We start from the raw sequence: 17356 nt of genomic DNA on the forward strand, positions 1-17356 counted from the left end.
CAACCCCTTTCAACCTGCCCCTTCTCCCCCCCCCCCCCCCCGCTTCCACCTCTGAGAGAGAGAGAGAGAGAGAGATAGGAGGAAAAGAGGCTCAATCAAGACCTCGCCGCCTCAAGCTCCAGCTCCAGCTGCCGAATCCTCTCGATCTGGTCCTGGCTGCCCTGTCCGACCCGCTTCTTGAGCGTCTCCACCTCGCTGGTCAGACGGGCGATGAGCTGCGTCTGAGCAGCAATCTGCTCGCTCTGCGCCGCCATGGTGCGGCTCTGCTGCTCGAGCAGCTGCTTGATCTCCGAGAGGGAGGCCTCGACGGCCGGGCTGGGCGGGCCGGGCTGCGGAGGGGTCAAGGAGGAGGTAGAAACGGGGGCGGGCGCCGCGGCGGGGGATTTGAGGGCGGGCGAGGGGGCGGGCTTGGCTTGGGCCGCTGGCGGCGCGGTCGTCGTCACGGGCTGGGGCTTGGCAGCGGCGGCTGCGGCGCGGATGGGGATGGCCGAGGTGGTGCGCGGCGCCGGCCGCGAGATCTCCTCGAAGCTCGACGTCTCGGCGCCGTCGTCCTCCTCGTCCTCCCCCTCGGCGTCCTTGAACTTGCTGGCAGCGGCGGAGATGGACGCCTTCTGGTCGCTGACCGACACGGGAGCGCGGACCGGGGCGGGCGCCGGCGCCGGCGCGGTCTCGGGCTCCTTCTTGGCCGGTGCGGGGGCGGGCGCGGGCGCCGGCGCCGGCGCAGAAGCGGCCGCAGACGGCTTGTAGTCGGCGGGCACCTCGACCGGGGCGGTGCCGTCGTAGATGCTCTGCAGGTCGATCTTGGGCGGGAGGGCCGTCTTGCCATCGAACCATTCCTTGGCCGACACGGCAGGCTTGAGACCGGTGGCGGGAGGGAAGATGTCGGACTGGAAGGTCTCGGCGCGGCGGGGGACGGTGAAGGAGATGGGCTCGATGTACGTGTCGTTGACCGTCTTGTAGGCGCGCATGACTTCGTTCTCGTGGACGTTGATGCCGCGGCGAGGAACGAAGGCGATGCCACGCTGCGGGTCGGCCGACTTGTACTCGGAAAGGAACTCGAACTTGTCGTTCTCGTACTCAAAGTAGCGGATGTTGCCATCGCTGGACAAAGAATCAGCCTTCTGGTCTCGTCTCCCACACGTTTCGGGAGGCGCAAAAACTCACCCCTTGCCCGCGAGATAGAGGCAGTTGGAACCGTCATCTAGAGAGAGAGAGAGAGAGAGACGCCCGGTTAGAACATGCTCCCTACGCATATCCGCAAAGCCTTCTTTTTGGCCAGACCCGGAGAGGCTTACCCCAGAAGGGCATGCAGACGCCCGAGATGGAATCAAGCGACGTGAAACCGCCGATGGGATCCTTCCGACCGGGCTCCCACAGGCCGATCTGCCGCTCGCTCATCCGCGAGAAGCCCGTCGTGGCGATGCGGTTGTGCTCGCCCATCCAGACGGCACGGCTGTTCTTGGCGCCCTCGTGGCCCGGGTGCTCATGCACGGGCTTCTCCTGGCGCACATCCCAGACGCGGAGCTTCTTGTCCCGCGAGGTGGTGACCAGCATGGAGCCGTTGGCGCTCCACGACAGGCTCTGGACGACGTCGGGGTGGCGGAGGGTCAGGCCCGTCTGGCCGGTGGCGACGTCCCAGATGCGGATGGTCAGGTCGCCCGAGGAGGAGGCGAGGATGTTGGCGGCGGCGGGGTTGAAGAGGACGTGGCCGACCTTTCTGCAGCGGAGTGAGCGCGGCGCCACGCGATCGCGGCGGCAGCTTGGGGCGGCAGCTCGTACCTGGAATGGCCGGACAGCCGGCTCACGGGAGACACCGAGGGCACCTCCTCGGCGTCGGTGTAGAGGGTGAAGTTCTCGGGGACCTCCCAGATGAAGACCTTTCCGTCGTCCGAGGCCGACGAGATGATGCGATCGTTGAAGGGGTTCCAGTCCGTGTCGAGGACGGCGGCCGTGTGGCCCCGGAAGAGAGGTATTTGGTCGGGCAGCTTTCCGCGCTCGTTCAGGGGGATGACGGCGAAGGCGCCGCCGCCGCCCGACTCCCAGTTGACCGAGATGTACTCGGGGTTCACCTGGACAGCGATCAGAGGTCAGAGGCCGGGTCCAGCGGCGTCTTTGTTGCGGTGTAGCACGCTCGGCGCGAGGGCGGGGCAGCAAAGGAAAGTCGGTACCTTGACCAGGTTCGTGTCCCAGGCATTGCGGCTGATGTGGAGGTTGTCGTAGCAGAATTCCTTCTTGGTGGGCTTTCCAAAGACGTGTCCTGGGATGAGGCGTTGGGTTAGCAAAGCCTCGCTGCTTGCCATTGACCATCGACGCTATGCCCCGGGGGGGGGGGCGCATCGCAAGAGCGGGAGGGCAGCCATGTTGGGCCAGGAGGAGGCCTACGATATTTCGACGCGCGCACGAATCGGCCAGCCATTGGGACGGGAGAGGTTGGATCGCAGGACCAGAACGAAAGGGGGGAGGGGGGAGGGGGGTTTGGACGGCAGACGGAGGAACGCGGTTTGCGGTCGCTGGGTGAACCGTGTCAGGGGCAATGACACAGTTCAAAGCAGTGGATTCAGGTCGCAAGCTTGGCGAGGCTGTGCCCAAGTTATACGCAGTAGAAGCGACTCCCTAAAGGCGGCGAGCTGACCCCCCCGAGGGCGGCGGAGCCCACGATTGGTTTCATTACCTTCTTCAGCTTGCTGGCCGGGCGCCCCCCCCCCCCCCCCCACCACCACCACCATGCCTTCAAGCTTAGCGTATGGTCTGATGAACAAAAAGAAACAGAGTCATTGTCCTGGTGGATAACCACCCTGCTGGCCATGTCAGAAGTCACCCACGTTCTACAAGAAATGCTTTGTTGTGCATTTACGCAGTACGCAGTACAGACAGGAAGCCATGGTTGAATGGGTCCAGCATAACTTTCATTACGAAGCACAGCTTCGCAGCTTTGGAAGCTCCCTGATGCCAAGACCCCCCTCCCCACCACCCCGCGATAACCCCAACATTCGGCACGTTCCACCACGCAAGGACGACTGGTGTAGTGGTTATCACGTCTCGTTCACAAAAAGTGAATCAGCTGGGTTCTTCCCACCGAGAAGGTGCCAGGTTCGATCCCTGGGTCGTTCATTGCTTTTTCCATGCCAATCCTCCCAGTACCTTGATCTCTATTTGGTTGCTTGGGGACTTTCTTTTTTTGTTTGTTTGTTTGTGTATGTTTGTGTGTCCTGAGTACTCCTCCAGTTCCAGGGTTGAGTTGCCTGAATGCGCCAATTCAGCATTCATTCAACGTTAGTTATTGGTGGTTGACAATGCTGGCGGGAACGGCTCAAATGTGTCAGCGGAGCCAGCTCGAAACACAAGAGTACTGAGTACGGCGCAGTGGAACCCAATGAAGTCATGCACGGCAAGGCGAGGTGGCATTCCAGTGCTCGTGATTACTCAAAGGAAGCAAAGATGCTTTGACATTGTCCAGCAGCTCTGGTGATTCCAAGATGGCCTGTCGCACAGATAGGCCAGGGAGTTATAGTATGCCGCATAAGCAAGGTCGTGTAAGTAGAAGGAACCAAGTCATGACTACGTGACTACGTATTGTACTATGGTATGTGTTGGTAGTGCGGTTGTCAGATCAGAATCCCCTGTCCCCGGCAACCTCAGCACGCTTTGACCAACTGGGAAATCTCCAAATAATTCGGCCGACCACCAGCTTCCAAGATGCTCATCCTCCACAACAACCGCCACCTGCCAGACGCCACACGACTCGGAATCGAATTCTTGATTTCTTAGGCGCCTGGATTGCCATCTCATCCGGGACCGAACCACCCTTGCGAAGCCCCGCCAGCCGAACGCCATGGCATCGAAGCCCAAGTCGCGCTGGGCCGACGACGAGGCCGACGCCGCGCTTGAGGCGCAACGAAAGAAGGAGAAGGAGGAGAAGAAGCGCCTCAAGGCCGAAAAGGCGCGCAAGCTCGAGGCCGAAAGGAAGGCCCGCGAGGCTGCCGCCGCGTCCACATCGCAGCAAGCCGGCGACGATCCAGATCGCGGCCCGCCCGCGAAGCGACGAAGGCTCTCCCCCGAACGCGACAACCACGACGGCGACGACCACGGCGACGACGACCACCGCGACGACGACAACGAGGCCCCACGAGCCCATGCCCCCTCCTCCGAGACGACCGCGGCCGATCCGTCCAACCTCCTGCGCTTCGAGGGCGGGACCTTCGGGCGGAGCCGCAGCGTCGAGAACTACGACAAGCTCAACGACATCGAGGAGGGCACGTACGGGTGGGTGTCGCGGGCCAAGGACGTGGCGACGGGCCAGGTGGTGGCGCTCAAGCGGCTCAAGATGGACCCCAAGGACCGCAGCGGCGTGCCCGTCACGGGGCTGCGCGAGATCCAGATCCTCAAGGACTGCAATCACGGCAACGTGGTCAAGCTGCTCGAGGTGGTGGTGGGCGACGACGCAAGCAAGGTCGATAGGTACGCCCTCCCCTTTGGCCTCTCCCCTCCCCCTCCCCTTCTCTGCCTCGACCCGGCAGCACGACCGCGCGCCCTTGCTTTGTGTTTCTAACGTCGTTTTCACCTACGCCCGGAACGCAGCATCTTCCTCGTGCTCGAGTTTCTCGAGCACGACCTCAAATCCATCCTCGAGGACATGCCGTCGCCGTTCCTCGCGTCCGAGGTGAAAACGCTGCTCCGGCAGCTCGCCTCGGGCCTCGCCTACCTCCACGACCACTTCATCCTCCACCGCGACCTCAAAACCTCCAACCTGCTCCTCAACAACCGCGGCCGCCTCAAGATCGCCGACTTTGGCATGGCGCGCTACGTCTCGGACCCGCCGCCCGCCAACCTCACCCCGCTGGTGGTGACGCTGTGGTACCGCGCGCCCGAGCTCCTCCTCGGCGAGACGCGCTACGGCGCCGCCGTCGACATGTGGAGCGTCGGCTGCGTCTTTGGCGAGCTGCTGACCCGCGAGCCCCTGCTGCAGGGCCGCAACGAGGTCGACCAGCTCGCCCGGGTGTTTGAGCTCTGCGGCACCCCGTCCGACGACGCCTGGCCCGGCTTCCGCCGCCTGCCCCACGCGCGCGGGCTCAAGCTGCCCCGCGGCCCGCCCCGCCGTCGGTCCGCGCCGCGTTCCCCCTCCTCACCGCCGCCGGCGCGTCCCTGCTCGGCTCGCTCCTCGCCCTCGACCCGTCCCGCCGCCCCACCGCCCGCGAGATGCTCGAGCACGACTACTTTCGCCAGGACCCGCGGCCCAAGCCCGAGGCCATGTTCCCGACCTTCCCGAGCAAGGCCGGCCAGGAGCGGCGGAGACGGAGGGAGACCCCCGAGGCGCCGCCGCGCGGCGCGCAGGTGAGCGGCGGCCTGGATTTTGGCGCGGTGGATTTCGGGGGCATCTTTGCGAGGAGGGACAAGGAGGAGAGAGGCGCCGGGTTCACTTTGAGGATGGTTTGATACCCCCTTGGTATGGAGGAGGATTTGGGATAGGCTCTGGAAGAAGAGTCTTTTTTGGGGGGGCGGGGCGGGGGGTCTGGCGGGTTGGGAGAATGGGAACAGAGAGATATACCCTTGGGTGGGGGGATGAGGTACTGTGTAGGTGGTGGACACAATGTACCGCCGAGGAGGACCCATGCCGAACAGCAACAAGGCCCAACTTTGAGGGAATAACGCATCATGAAGAAAGCTATCATACCGCTCGCCCCATCATGATGCCGATGATGCTTGCATTCCCTTATGCTACCTGAATCAACCGTGCTTGTCCTTGTATTTGGACCTAGAAGCAAGCCAATGCAGGAATGCAGGAAACCCGGTCGGCGATCTAATGCAGCCTCTTGACAACCTTGGAGAAGCCTCCCATATCCATAAGGGGTGCTACGTATTCTGACTGAAAGTGCCGTCTGAAAGAAATGTCCAAATCCAACGCCCTCTCCCTCCCATGATGTACAGACTTCCCTGGAAAAGAAACCCCTTCCCCTCAAAACCAAGAACGAAAAAAAAAAAAAAAAAAAAAGAAACCTCGTCCCAGGCCTCTCTTTCACCATTAACCGGTTCCCAAAGATACATTACAAGACATAGGTAACCTTATCCGGCGCCCACCAACACCGACCGTCTCGTTTTTCTTGTCTTCCATCTCTGGCGTCTGTCTGGTGGGGGGGGAGGGGTGGTTTCCAACGCCAAACAACGCTTTCGTTCCTCCTCCCCCCTCCCCTCATCGCGCCCGCCCCCGCTCCCTCTTACAAGGCGCCAAACCCGGCAACAAACCAGGTGAAGCTCAAGACGGTGGCGGCGCTCATGGCGGCCGCCACGCCAAAGGCCCTCCGGTCCACGTTGGACATGGCGCCGCTGCACGACGCGCACTGCCACCCGTCGTGCGTGTCGTGATACTCCTGGGGGTGGTACATGCCAAAGGTCAAGGCGTTGGCCGGCGCGAGGTAGCCGGGCTCGGGCGTCGCGCTGATGCCGCCGTCCGCGTCGGCGATGACCAGGGTGTACTGCTCCGTGAGCAGCGGGTTGTCCACGTTCTCCGTCTGGAACTTTTTCGTGTCCCACGTGTACGAGCCGGGCTCGGCGAAGGACATGTTGGCCGTCAGGGTCCAGGGCTGGGGCACCTTGCTGCACTTGAGGTAGATGTCGATGGCGGTGGGCGTGGCTTGGACGTTGGTGTAGTTCCACCCCCACGTCACGAACTCGCCAATCTTGAAGAGAGGGTAGTTCGGGTCGGTGGGCGCGGGCGTCAACATGACGACGCCGCCGACCGGATCCTGGGGGTCATACTGCGTCCTCGATGCCGGCCGCGTTGTGGTTCGGTTGCCCGTGGCTTTGGCGGTGCCGGTGCCGGATTCCGTGCGGTCGAGACCGCCCGTGTTGAGGTCGGTGAAGATGGGCTTGAGGGGGCCGGAGGTGGTGGTCTTTTGGTCGTCGTCCTTGTTTTCATCTTCCTTGGGAGATTCCGTCGGGCTGGGCTTCGGCGTCGGGGTAGGTGACGGTCCATCTGCGTGGGGGGGAGGGAAGGAGAGAGCTCGTCAGCAAGGCATGTCGAGGACAGACGAGAGAGCCCAGGGGTGCTGCATCGCAGAGGCCTACCTTCTTTGGGCGTTTCTTCTTGCCGCACAACCAGCGTGTCGATCTCGGGAAGCCATCGTGGCCACTGGAGAGCCGTCACGGCGGGCGTCAACGAGAGCAGGGCCACGGCCAAGTGGCCTGCCGAAGAGACCTTCATGATGATGGTTGGAGGCGGATCGGCGAGTCGAATCCCACGCTATTTGGATTCCCAGGGGGGAGGGAGGGCTACGATATCAGCCCTAAAACCAAAAAAAAAAAAAAAAAAAAAAATGACGGTTCGACGTCGCAGAGGGTTTGACGTCGGCTGGCGTGTTCGCTGTGGTGAACGATGGGATGGGTTCGGGTCGGAACGTCGTTGTGTCACGGGGTCGCCCCTATTTACTGGACGCGGCGCCTAACCCCAGACCCAAGCGGAAATGGCGTGGAGCAAAAACAATAATAACAATCCTGGACGGGAATGGGATCGCCGGACAGCCCGGCTAAGACAACCAAGGCTGCCGAAACGAACACAAAACGGGCAGCGATTCGGACTTGCAAAGAGCGAGCGTTCGAATGGGTAGCGAGCGTGGTGGTGCGTGGGAATGCGTGAGAAAGATGTGGTTGCCAAAGGAACTAACAGGTACCTTAACATTCGTTGGCTGCTAAAGTGTGCCTCTGGGACCGAAGGGGAGGAACACGCCCCCCCCCCCCCCCCAACCAAGAAAAAAAATCCTGGACAACCTAAGCGACGCGGGAATCGGGAGACATGGACACGGTTGGAACGCAAGGTTCCTTCCTCCAGGGTGAGATCCGATGCGAGTGGATCCCCCCATCAGCCCCATCAGCCCGCCCTGGCTTAGACAGCAGGTTTGGAGCGTCCTGGGCCAATGAGACACCCAAACAAAGCCCCGTTGAAGCCCCCAAGCCCGAGCGGCGTTTCTGGGACGATCCCTGATGGACCAGGGGCTCCATGAACCCGCCCTGGCACCGGCATTTTCCAGTCATTCCATGCTGCAAGGCAGACGGAATACAAACCGTAATGTCAGGCTAAGTACTGTGTATGCAGTAATATTCACTATACTATAGTAGGTCGTTTGCAACGCGGCCTTTCTGAGGTGTCTGTCGGTCGGCTTGATACTAACGAATTCGTATCCGACGCCGACATCGTACTCTGGGAGAGGGGGTTGGGGAGGGGGTTAGCGAACCAAATCGTCTTCCAGAGTGGGAAGGCCTCTCTTCGGTACCCGCTCTGATGCGCCAGCTTCAGGTCATGGGCACCACATGATATTTTTAGGCCGGGTTGCAACACGAGATTCGTGATGTTGTGGGTACTGCGTACAACGAACTAGGCAGTATGGAGCAGCCCGAACGGTTGCCAAAACATGCGAGCGACAGATCCACATGGACTCTTAAGAGGCTCACGTTTGCCAACTGCAACTTTCTAGATTGTTCCTCCGTGGTCAATCATCAGTGTATCTTTCGGGTGATCAACCTCCAGGCTGTCGCTGCCGGTATACCCCCGGTCTTTCGGCGTCGCGCCGCACCAGCAGACACGAGTGGATGTGCCGCCGCATTGCGAAACCCGGCCTCGCCGCCGAGGGGCCTTCCCCGCCGTAATACCACCTCCGTCATGGTTCGACTTCGTGCCAACTGCAAACTTTCTGGGCTCTCTCTCACGTGGATACCCACCTACTGTGTAGCTAAGGCTGTCGTGGGTCGCACGCTGGAAGCTGGATGCTGCGGCGAGGCTCCCGGCACGGTGGTGCCTCGCTCGAGCTCCTGTGCGCCGGTGCAAATAGCACCGTAGGTACCGTGCGACTGTGTGGGTTGGGTCAGCCATTCTCTCTCTCTCTCTCTCTCTCTCTGTGTGTGTGTGTGTGTGTGTGTGTCTGTCTGTCTCGCTGCACCGCAGCCGCTGCTCTCCATTTGCCCGTCGCCGTGGGGTGCCTTGTCTCCGCCGACGATTCACCGAACCCAGAGCCTGATGTCAGAGCTCCGTCACCTCATCCACCACCAACCCCCGAGACAGGTAGTAGTCATGGTGGTCGTAGGACGACTGCGTGCTGCGTAGAGAAGAAGGCGGTGAGGCATCGAGCGGGAGCGTAAACGCCAGCCCCGAGAAGGCGCATCAGGGTTGTGCGACGTCGACACTCTGCGCCACGCTCTTCTTGTTGGTGGATGCAAGAGGCCGTATGCGCCGTGCTCCGGCGTGCCTCAGGTGGGCCGGCCCGAGCAAGGTTGGTTTGAAAGAGATGGCAAGCCGGCGCTTGACGACGGAGGGAACGGTGTAGCTACTACACAGTATACGTGGGTGCATCGTCCTGTCCTGTGTTGGCGTCCGAGGGCGTGTCGTGTGTCGCGTGTCGCGTGTCGCGTGCCAACAAACGTCTTGCGCCCATCCATGGCATGGCCGATTCACCATGGCAGCCAAGGTAGACGCCGCCCTGTCAAGTGCGACGGCGAACTAACTACAACAGTGCCTAGGCACGTTGAAACGTACACCTGAGGTGGCACAGTCATGTACACCAACAAAACAAGCTGGAGGCGCGGGCGAATAGAGACGCCTGGTACCTGCACTTCTGCCAACCCTCTCCCTCCCTCAGGCAGGGGAAATGCAAGCAGTGAGCCTGACGTGAACTCGATGCTGGGTATCAACCCAACGTGGAGTGTGCTGGATACCTAGGTACAGACAGGGCAGCACCACCTCATTGGGGACCTAACGTTGCCGGCATGCAGGCCTCACCACCCCAACTTTGGATCCCATCCGACCCAGCCAGCCTCCTCCTCACTTTCACCCTCTCTTGCTCATTCACCTTTCTTCCGTCGTCGTTGCCTTTCCTCTTCCCAGGACCATCATGAACACCATGAGCATGACGGAGCCGTGGTCGGCCTCCTCGCAAGACGACCAGGTTACCATTTCCCGCAGGGCTTTGGAGACGCTGCAGCGAAGGTACGTCATGTTCCCGTCCCTTCGTGTGCTCTCGAGCCCGACCCTCGGGTGACCGACACCCTCCCCCCGATCCGCCCAGATGCGAGTTGCCGTTGCTGCAGTGCCCCCGAGGCTAACCTGAGCTGCTCCGTTGCACAGAGCACGGCTTGTAAGTCACGGCTGCTTCCCAGGATGCCCCGAGCCTGGCTTCCTGACGCCCGTGTCCCGTCCAGAACGCCGACCCGCCCCCGCGGAACGGCTATCAGACTTCGGTGGTCCTTTCGCGAGCCGACTATGACCGACTCATGTTGATCTCCCAGCAGTACAGTACGACCGTGGCATTCTTCAGCTCGCTCTCTGGGGCGGTCGCTGACCCTCTCCCAGGCAATCTCACGCGGAATCTCCTTCGAGGCGGCGTGCCGCAGGAAACGGTGGAAGTAGGGGCTCCGCCGAACGATCGCATCGCCGCAACGGCCAAGCTGGACGAGGGTTGACGCATGACTTTTCCAATAGCTACTCAGCCAGGATCACGACGCCAACCCGGTGGCCCAGCAGGCGGTGCCTTCGGAAGACAAGGATGACGGAGGCGCCCGGCTGAACCCGCCGCCAACGCCGACGCAGGCCCCGACGCAGGCCACGACGCCCGCGACTGGCGGCCCGCGGGTGCATGCCGCCGGCGACCGGCCGCCGACCCGCCGTGCCTCCCAGCGCCAGCAACGCAGCAACTCTTGGGCTGAGGGCGACGGCGACGAGGGCGACGAGGGCGACGAGGACGAGAACGGCCCCGACTCGCCGCTCGGCACGCCTCCCGGCGCGGACTACGCGCATTCCCCGAGCCGGCGCTCGCAGTTGGAGCGTAACTGCTCCCGCTCCCTGCAGCTCACCAACCTCGCCGAGGGTACTACCCACGCGGACATCACGGCCGCGGTTCGGGGAGGCATGCTTCTCGACATCCACCTGCGTGGTCACGAGCGCGCCGCCACAATTTCGTTCGCCAACTCGGCGGATGCCAAACAGTTCTTCGACCATGTCCGCCGGAACGACTTATACATCAGAAACAGGAGGGTGCGCTGCCCGTCTTGGGTGTCCCCCGTCGTCCCCCTCGCCCATCGTGTATCCCCGTCTAACCCGCTACCTACTATAATAGATCGAAGTCAAGTGGAACGACCGCCACTTCACCCTCCCCGGCCACGTCGCCAACAAGATCGCTGCGGGCGCCACCCGGAACCTGGTGCTGCACGGCTACGACGACCGCCACACCGAAGACGTGATCCGCGAGGACCTGGACCACATCCACAACCTCGTCGTCATCAAGGTGGAGTTTTCCAGCGGCAACTGCTACATCGGCCTCAACTCGGTCCACAACGCCATCTACGCGCGCCAGTGCATGATGAGCCGCCTGTAAGTCCCGAAACGCCGACGGGGGGGGGGCCCTTTGCTGCTCTGCCGGTTTTGCGGCGTTCATTCATCCATCCCCCTCTTGCGTTCCCCCTCTCGACCACCCAAGCTAACAACGCCGCCGCTCCCTGCCCCAACCCCCCCAACATCTAGGAGATACAAGAGCAAGAAGATCACCTACGACGCGGACGAGTGCGCCCAGCCCTATCCCCCGCCCCCGCAGCGCAAGGCGTCGTACCGGGAGGCGGCTCCGCAGAAGAAGCCTCTTGCGCCGACCGCGCACAATCGCTTCCACCTGCTCCACCTAGACGGCGGCGACAAGGACGATGCTCCCTCCCCCGCCGCCTCGCCTTTCCGGGCCAAAAATGCGATTGGCATCGCAGCCCGGGGCATGCGATGAGCCCTCCACGATGACTGGTAGTAGTTGAGGGATACCCATGGTTAAGCTTTGCATTTTCGTGTTTTGTTTTTCTCGGTGGCTGCGGAGGGAGGGAGGGTATCGGAACGGAATTGCTAGGTATCGACGGTATAATACAGATAAATGATGAATGGAGCTTTCGAAGAATGCAACGTGGGTGCAGCGTCTCATACAACATCGCCCGCTCGTCACGACAGATGGATAGATGCCAATCTGCTTTGTCTCTCCCCCTCGAGTCGAGGCCCCGGGGGCTCTCGTTGGGCATCAGCGAGGGGTGCCTCTCGACAGAAATCACCGCATAGGACTGCCTAGATCATCTTGTCAAGATAGGAGGATGAGAGATTGGGTCCCCCCCCTTTATCGCCTCGGGCAGGATACAAGATGGAGATGATGACAAATGAAGCCCAAGGGAAGCGATGAACCCGAGTGAAGCGCCGGCTGGCACCGGTACGGCAACCATATTAACGCACGCCGCAGACCGACGAAACAATCCATTGAAAAAAGCGAGGCCGGCTTGCTTGCTCGGATGGTGTGTTGCTCTTGTGTACAGTGCCTAACGCACGCCTCCCTAAAACGCCTCCCCAATCATCCACTCCGTCCCTACCTCCTGACATTACCAACGGACTCCAAGTACGACAGCAAGAAATTCCTATCCGACGGCGAGATGGGCGTCTGACTCCCCCGGCGCGAACCAGACCCAGCCGCGTGATCGCTTCCCGGCCCGCTACCTCCTCCCGCAGCAGCAGCAGCAGCAGCAGCCGCCGCCGCCGCTCCGCCAGATCCAGACGCGTACGACGCGACGCGTGAGTGCGGCGTGCTAAACCTCGAGGAGCTATCATACCCGACCCCAGCGGCAGCGCCCGGATCCTTGCTCTTCCCCTTCTCTTCGGCAGCAACAGAGAAGCCGGTCGGCGAAGACTGTGCGTCCTTTCCAAACAGGGACAGCAGCTTCTGCTTTTGCTCGACGGACGAGTCCTGACGGCGATGGAGGGGCAGGGCCGCTCCGGGGACGCTCGCTTGATGCGGCGATCCCATGGACGGGACAGCGTGGGCGTGAGCGGCGGAGGGTGAGTGCGACACGTAGGGCAGGCTGGCGGCCTGGGCTGCGGCGTAGCCCAGCTGCGGGGACTGCTTAGGGTCCTGATCTGGCTGGGGGAGGAAGGCGGTGCGGTCGCGGGGCGACGGCAACCCTTGACCTTGACGGCCGCCGGCGGGCCGGGCGTCGTGCCCTGTCGACCCCAGGCGCTGCTGCAGACGCTGCATCTGTGCCTGGGTTCCTGGGGACCTTGGCGGCTCGATGTGTTTCGACCGCGTCAGGATCTGGAAAGCCCGAGACGGATGGCTGCCTTCGGGGTTCAACGCGGGCGCCATCGGGTCCGTAGCAGCAGAAGCAGCCGCAGGTGGCGGCGGATGGTACTTTGGGCTGGCCGGCTCGTCTCTGGTGCCTGAGCCTGGGCGCTCTTCGTCGTCGGGCGGCATCCGGATCTCGTTGCTCAGAGGAGATCGAGGGCCCGACTTCCGGAACATATCCAGCAAGATAGCCCGGTGAGAGTCCGATGGCGGAGTCGGCTTCGAGCCATGCTGCGCGGCACGAGGCGACGTGCGAGCGGTTGCGGTATGCGCCATGTGCTGTGACAGGTACTGTGCGGTGGGATTGGGGGCATGGGCGGCCGATGCTCCCGTTGCCCACGGCGCCTGGGGATGCTGAGCATTGCTCTGCAGGGACGCGCCCTCTTGCGGCGTGGTTCCGCGAGACTTGTCCTCGGCGTTCTCGCGCGGGCCGCTCTTGAAAGCGTTCAACAGCGACAGAGCATGGTTGGATAACTGCGGCTGCTTCCGAACCTGCGGCTGCTGCGGCGCGTACGCGTCATTCCTTGGAGCATAGTACGGATTCGGCCCGCCTTGCTGGGCGTGGTGCCCGCCGTTGCCGGTCTGCTCCGGCAGGTTCGGCGTCTGGAGAATGCCCCTGGTAAGGATGGATTGCTGTACTTGCGGCGGCAGAGGTTGCGGATGGAGGAGCGGCGGTTCGCTCCGCTGCTCCAGCACTTGGCCAGGGATCGTGCCATGGCCGTGAATCTGGGGCGGCATCTGGGCGGCGCCCTGACCCTGAAGGTAGTGCATCGAAGGCTGTGAGTTCTGAAACGAAGCAGGCGGCATGGGGAAGTTCTGTGGCTGCTGATAGCCGTGCATCGGCATGTGATGCGCGGGATGATGGTGTTGCGACGGGTGCACCTCCGGGGAGTTCGCATAGAAATGATCCAGCGGCGCGTGTGGATACGGGGCGTTGGTAGGCTGGGGCTGCTGCGCAGCTTGATCCGCCGGCGTGCCTTTTTGCAGAAGCGCCATGAGAGCGTTGCCCTTATCCGTAGCCGGCGCTGACGCGGCCGTCTCCAGGCTCTGATCCGGCGGTTCGGCGTTGAGGTTCAGGAGGCGCTGGAGCTCGCGGCCGGCGCTTTCGATCGTGTCGGTCGTGGGAACGCCGTTGGTGGGCTGCGGAACGGGTTCGGTCTGCATCCCGAGGTCATCTTCGGTGAGCGGTTCTTCGGCCTGCAGCTGAGACGACAGCTGGGCACCGGCAGCCGCGCCGCGGAGCGCATCCTTCTTCTTCTGCTGCACGACCCATTTCTTGAGAGGCACCAAGAAGGGAGCGACCATGTAGAACTTGTTGGCGTTGGCACCGGCGGCGGCCTCCTCGTTCCCGTTGCTCCCCTTCTTGCGGAAGGCAGGCAGCTCCGACAGCTTGTACCATTCCACCTTGCTGATCTCCTTGCGCGTCTTGGGCTCGAAGACGGTGTCCATGGGGATGTTGCGGAAGACGTAGAGGCGGATCTGCTGCTCCCTCATTGAGATCTGGATGTACTTGACCTCGTCGTCCTTGGGCACCAGGCCGGCTTTCTTGAGGTCGAGGCCCGTCTCTTCGTACACCTCGCGGATCGCGCACTCGAGGTCATCCTCGTCCTTGTTGATCTTGCCCCTGGGGAAGCTCCAGTTGGCACCCTTCTTCCAGCCCTTGACCAGCACGGTCGAGTCCATGGCCTCGTTCAGCAGGATGGCGCCGCGGACGGGGACGCGCGTCTTGTACTGCATGAACTCGTCAAAGGCGCGCATGTGGTTCTCGGCCGAGAAGGGGGCCAGCAGCGGGCAGTGTTGGAAGATGCGGAGGCAGAAGGTGCGCAGAGACATGGATGGCAAGGTTGGATCGAGCGGTCTGATAAAGTCCTCATAGAACCATTGCGCTTCTTCTACCTGGAAGCAGATGCGCGCGACGGACGAGAGGTCCTCCTTGGGGAGGTGAATGATGAAGCGGACGCAGAGATCGTCCAGCCCTGGCGATGAAGGTCAGCCACAAACGGAACACGACAAGGCATACATCCGAGGCGCGGCGCACAGTCTTCGAGCTGCATCTTGGTTTCGGCCATGTTGACGTCTTGTAATGGGCATTATCCTCGGCAGTATCGTGGTGGGAGAAGGATGGGCGGAGGCCGGGCGATTGGAGGGTGCGCGGCCAGATGCCGAGTCGCGGTCCTTTGAAGCGAGCAGGGCGATAAGGGTGACAAGAGGACAAGCAAGAGGTGAGGGAGAATCAGGTAGAGAGAAAGGGGTCAGGTTGTACCCGTTGTTGGTTGAAGGCGGGGAGAGACCGGGCACGCTGCAACCCCACCAAGAATCAACCAGCGACGGAGGATACACACCAGCTCCTCGATGCCTGTGCGTGCGGCCCAACGAGGCACGAAACGAATACAACCGAAAGTGGAACGTATCAAGGATTGGGCAGATGCAGCCTTGCAGAAGCGTTGACGGTCTGCATCTGGTGATGGGTAGCACTGTTGAGGAGATCGATGTGAGGTTGTTGCCGATGCAGACGTGGATCGACTTCATTTGTCTCTTCGCCTCGTGGAGCTCATGGCTAGCTTGCGGACGATTTGGAGGGACGGGAGAGCGAGGATGATGGTGGCGATAAGATTAGCGACCTCTTGCCACACTTCCCCATCGAACCCACCTCACCAGCCACACAGACGACCTCTGCTGAGGCTGTGCTTTCGGCCGTTCTTCAGCCAACAGGCATTCAAACTGGCCGGGGCCTCCAACCAACGTCATCCAACAGCGGCGATCGAACCGCAACCTCCAATCAGGACAACTCCACAAAAGGACAAACGTTCGGGGGTTGTCCGTCCCTGAGTCAACATCGGTTGAGGCCGCAGCGCTCGCTCCAAGAAAGACTGCTCAGACCCAGGGTGGTCCCCACCCGGGCGGCTCATCCCCAGGTCACCACCTCCGGGATGGGCCGCGGTTCGCCCGGCCGGCGCCAAAAGCGTTTTGGAGGACCAGACGGCCTCCGGCTGAAACCCTGCAGGACCTAAGCCTGTGGGCCAATGCCCTTTGCAGATGGCCTCGCTGTCCATCGCAACAGCCGCGCTGCAGAACGGCGCCACAACCCATAAACCTGGCAGGCAAGGAAAATGACGTCCGTATAAAAAGCCCGCCCAGCGGCCTTGGGCGCGTCCCCCCCTCGGGGGTTTTGTTCCTGACGTAGGCTGTAAAGACAACCAGAGAGTACAAAAACGCCCGAGTCAAGATGAGCGACGGCCAGGCGCGCAAATTGCTGAGGAAGCATGCATGGCGATTTCTCAAGGAAAAGGGCATCTCCACCAATTCGGCTGTAAGTGCCATTCTCTTCCCGTCTTGGCAATCAAGGCCACCTCCATGACCAGGGCCGCTGAGTACTTGACTCTAGAGCATCTTGTACACCCGAAATGGGAGGAAGCAGGAGAGGGAGGTATATCCAGGTCTCTCACCAGAGGACGCGGCGGTCCTGGTGAAAGTTCGGAAGATGGCCTACCGCTATGATCAGATGTTTAGCTTCTGCGGCATCCGTTTCGGCATCACCACCCTCATCGGCCTCGTCCCTGTGTGAGTTTGCCCCCCCCCCCCCCCCCCCCCCCAAGCGCCATCCGGGCTCTCATCGAGCATGGCTAGACTGACACCGACTCCAGGCTGGGCGATTTCTTCGAGGTCTTATTGTGCTGGAGGCTCATCCGGGTGGCGAGAAAAGTCGCGGGTGGCCTACCGAGCTGGATGGCCTGCCTCATGGTGCTCAACCTCCTCCTCGACCTCCTGATCGGATTCGTCCCCGTGGCCGGCGACTTTGCCGACCTCCTCTACCGCGCCAATCTACGCAACGCCTGGATGTTCGAGGCTTACATGCGGGCCAAGTCGGAGGCAATTCAGAACGGCGGCTTTGTCACCAACCCAGACGATCCAGAGAACCGGGACAAGTGGGTTTCCATCCGTGGCATGGCCGGCGAGGGCGCTCGGATGCTCGTCGGCCCCGGGCCGGATCACCAAGCACCTCGTCAAACTCCCGCTCCGCCCCCCTCGGTGTATAATCAGGCTGCACCCCCCAATCGATATCCGGGGTCCGGGCCCCAACCTGGTCTTCAGTCGCAAAGGATGCAGACAGGAGGGCCAGCCGGGTTGCAGCAGCAGCGGAATGGAGGTGGCAAGGGGCAGAAGCCCAGGCGATGATGTAATGGCACCAGGGATGGTACGGCGCACGTCGGCTCGGAGATAAAGGAGGGGAGGGGTCGCGA

At 62.0% G+C, this 17356-nt stretch overlaps 6 protein-coding genes and 1 non-coding gene across 7 annotated transcripts; 4 read left to right on the forward strand and 3 right to left on the reverse strand.

Moving 5' to 3' along the window:
- Window positions 1–95: 95 nt before the first annotated feature.
- Window positions 96–2416, reverse strand: VTJ83DRAFT_1264 (uncharacterized protein; the record flags this gene model as incomplete). The annotated part of the gene is made up of 6 exons (XM_071007404.1): window positions 96–1101; window positions 1165–1201; window positions 1296–1717; window positions 1780–2069; window positions 2169–2257; window positions 2383–2416. 6 exons carry the CDS (start codon window positions 2414–2416, stop codon window positions 96–98), a joined length of 1878 nt encoding a protein of 625 aa, XP_070870617.1.
- Window positions 2417–3011: 595 nt separating this feature from the next.
- Window positions 3012–3111, forward strand: VTJ83DRAFT_t9. Its single transcript has one exon. It is a non-coding gene; the product is annotated as a tRNA-Val (tRNA).
- A 721-nt stretch (window positions 3112–3832) lies between these two features.
- Window positions 3833–5335, forward strand: VTJ83DRAFT_1265 (uncharacterized protein; the record flags this gene model as incomplete). Its single annotated transcript, XM_071007405.1, has 2 exons — window positions 3833–4458; window positions 4579–5335. 2 exons carry the CDS (start codon window positions 3833–3835, stop codon window positions 5333–5335), a joined length of 1383 nt encoding a protein of 460 aa, XP_070870618.1.
- An 877-nt stretch (window positions 5336–6212) lies between these two features.
- VTJ83DRAFT_1266 (uncharacterized protein) lies at window positions 6213–7198 on the reverse strand (the record flags this gene model as incomplete). The annotated part of the gene is made up of 2 exons (XM_071007406.1): window positions 6213–6970; window positions 7063–7198. The coding sequence occupies 2 exons, from the start codon at window positions 7196–7198 to the stop codon at window positions 6213–6215; spliced, it is 894 nt and encodes a 297-aa protein (XP_070870619.1).
- Window positions 7199–9875: 2677 nt separating this feature from the next.
- Window positions 9876–11747, forward strand: VTJ83DRAFT_1267 (uncharacterized protein; the record flags this gene model as incomplete). Its single annotated transcript, XM_071007407.1, has 7 exons — window positions 9876–9970; window positions 10109–10118; window positions 10183–10276; window positions 10334–10386; window positions 10463–11014; window positions 11097–11350; window positions 11501–11747. The coding sequence occupies 7 exons, from the start codon at window positions 9876–9878 to the stop codon at window positions 11745–11747; spliced, it is 1305 nt and encodes a 434-aa protein (XP_070870620.1).
- Window positions 11748–12365: 618 nt separating this feature from the next.
- Window positions 12366–15184, reverse strand: VTJ83DRAFT_1268 (uncharacterized protein; the record flags this gene model as incomplete). The annotated part of the gene is made up of 2 exons (XM_071007408.1): window positions 12366–15091; window positions 15154–15184. 2 exons carry the CDS (start codon window positions 15182–15184, stop codon window positions 12366–12368), a joined length of 2757 nt encoding a protein of 918 aa, XP_070870621.1.
- A 1157-nt stretch (window positions 15185–16341) lies between these two features.
- VTJ83DRAFT_1269 (uncharacterized protein) lies at window positions 16342–17291 on the forward strand (the record flags this gene model as incomplete). The annotated part of the gene is made up of 3 exons (XM_071007409.1): window positions 16342–16425; window positions 16501–16676; window positions 16760–17291. The coding sequence occupies 3 exons, from the start codon at window positions 16342–16344 to the stop codon at window positions 17289–17291; spliced, it is 792 nt and encodes a 263-aa protein (XP_070870622.1).
- Window positions 17292–17356: the final 65 nt, after the last annotated feature.

Source organism: Remersonia thermophila, chromosome 1 (genome assembly GCF_042764415.1).
Source record: "Remersonia thermophila strain ATCC 22073 chromosome 1, whole genome shotgun sequence".
Classification (NCBI taxonomy): Eukaryota; Fungi; Ascomycota; class Sordariomycetes; order Sordariales; family Chaetomiaceae; genus Remersonia; species Remersonia thermophila.